Source organism: Fulmarus glacialis, unplaced genomic scaffold (genome assembly GCF_000690835.1).
Source record: "Fulmarus glacialis isolate BGI_N327 unplaced genomic scaffold, ASM69083v1 C13525171, whole genome shotgun sequence".
Lineage (NCBI taxonomy): Eukaryota > Metazoa > Chordata > Aves > Procellariiformes > Procellariidae > Fulmarus > Fulmarus glacialis.
Window position 1 is genome coordinate 1 of NW_009240733.1, and position 688 is coordinate 688.

Consider the following 688-nt stretch of genomic DNA (forward strand, 5'->3'; position numbering starts at 1 on the left):
TGTCATTCTTAGAGACCTGTTACACTTCCACCATCCTGCCCAGAATGCTGGTAAGTTTCCTAACAAACAAATATGTTATTTCACTTAATGGTTGTTTTCTGCAGTACTTCTTCTTCACCGGGCTAGCAGGTGCAGAATGCTGTCTCCTGACTGTCATGTCTTATGACCGGTACATTGCGATATGCAAACCATTGCATTACACAACCATAATGAACGGCAGGTGCTGCCTCCAGTTAGCAGGTGGATCTTGGATAAACGGGTTGTTGGCTAGTGCCATAGTCACCTCTCTGATGCCACAGCTAACCTTCTGTGGCCCAAATGAAATTGATCATTTCTTCTGTGACTTCACGCCAGTGGTAAAGCTCTCCTGCAGCGATACCCACTGGATTGAGCTTGTAACGTTCATCTTGGCCTCCCTTTTCACACTACCCCCATTTCTCTTGACACTCCTATCTTATGTGTACATCAGCAACACTGTCCTCAGGATCCCATCCTCCACAGGAAGGCAGAAAGCTTTTTCCACCTGTTCTTCCCACCTCACTGTGGTGACACTTTTCTACGGGACCCTGATTGTTGTGTACTTGGTACCAAAAACACACACACTGGGAGACCTCAGCAAAGTGTTCTCTGTCTGCTACACAGTTCTGACTCCACTGGTCAATCCCCTCATCTACAGCTTAAGAAATAA

At 46.4% G+C, this 688-nt stretch overlaps 1 protein-coding gene across 1 annotated transcript; it reads left to right on the forward strand.

The window, feature by feature from the left end:
- Positions 1-8: 8 nt before the first annotated feature.
- LOC104082993 (olfactory receptor 10A7-like) lies at positions 9-680 on the forward strand (the record flags this gene model as incomplete). The annotated part of the gene is made up of 1 exon (XM_009586299.1): positions 9-680. A coding segment is annotated over one exon (672 nt), but the record flags the coding sequence as incomplete, so codon positions are not given.
- Between the last annotated feature and the right edge of the window lie 8 nt (positions 681-688).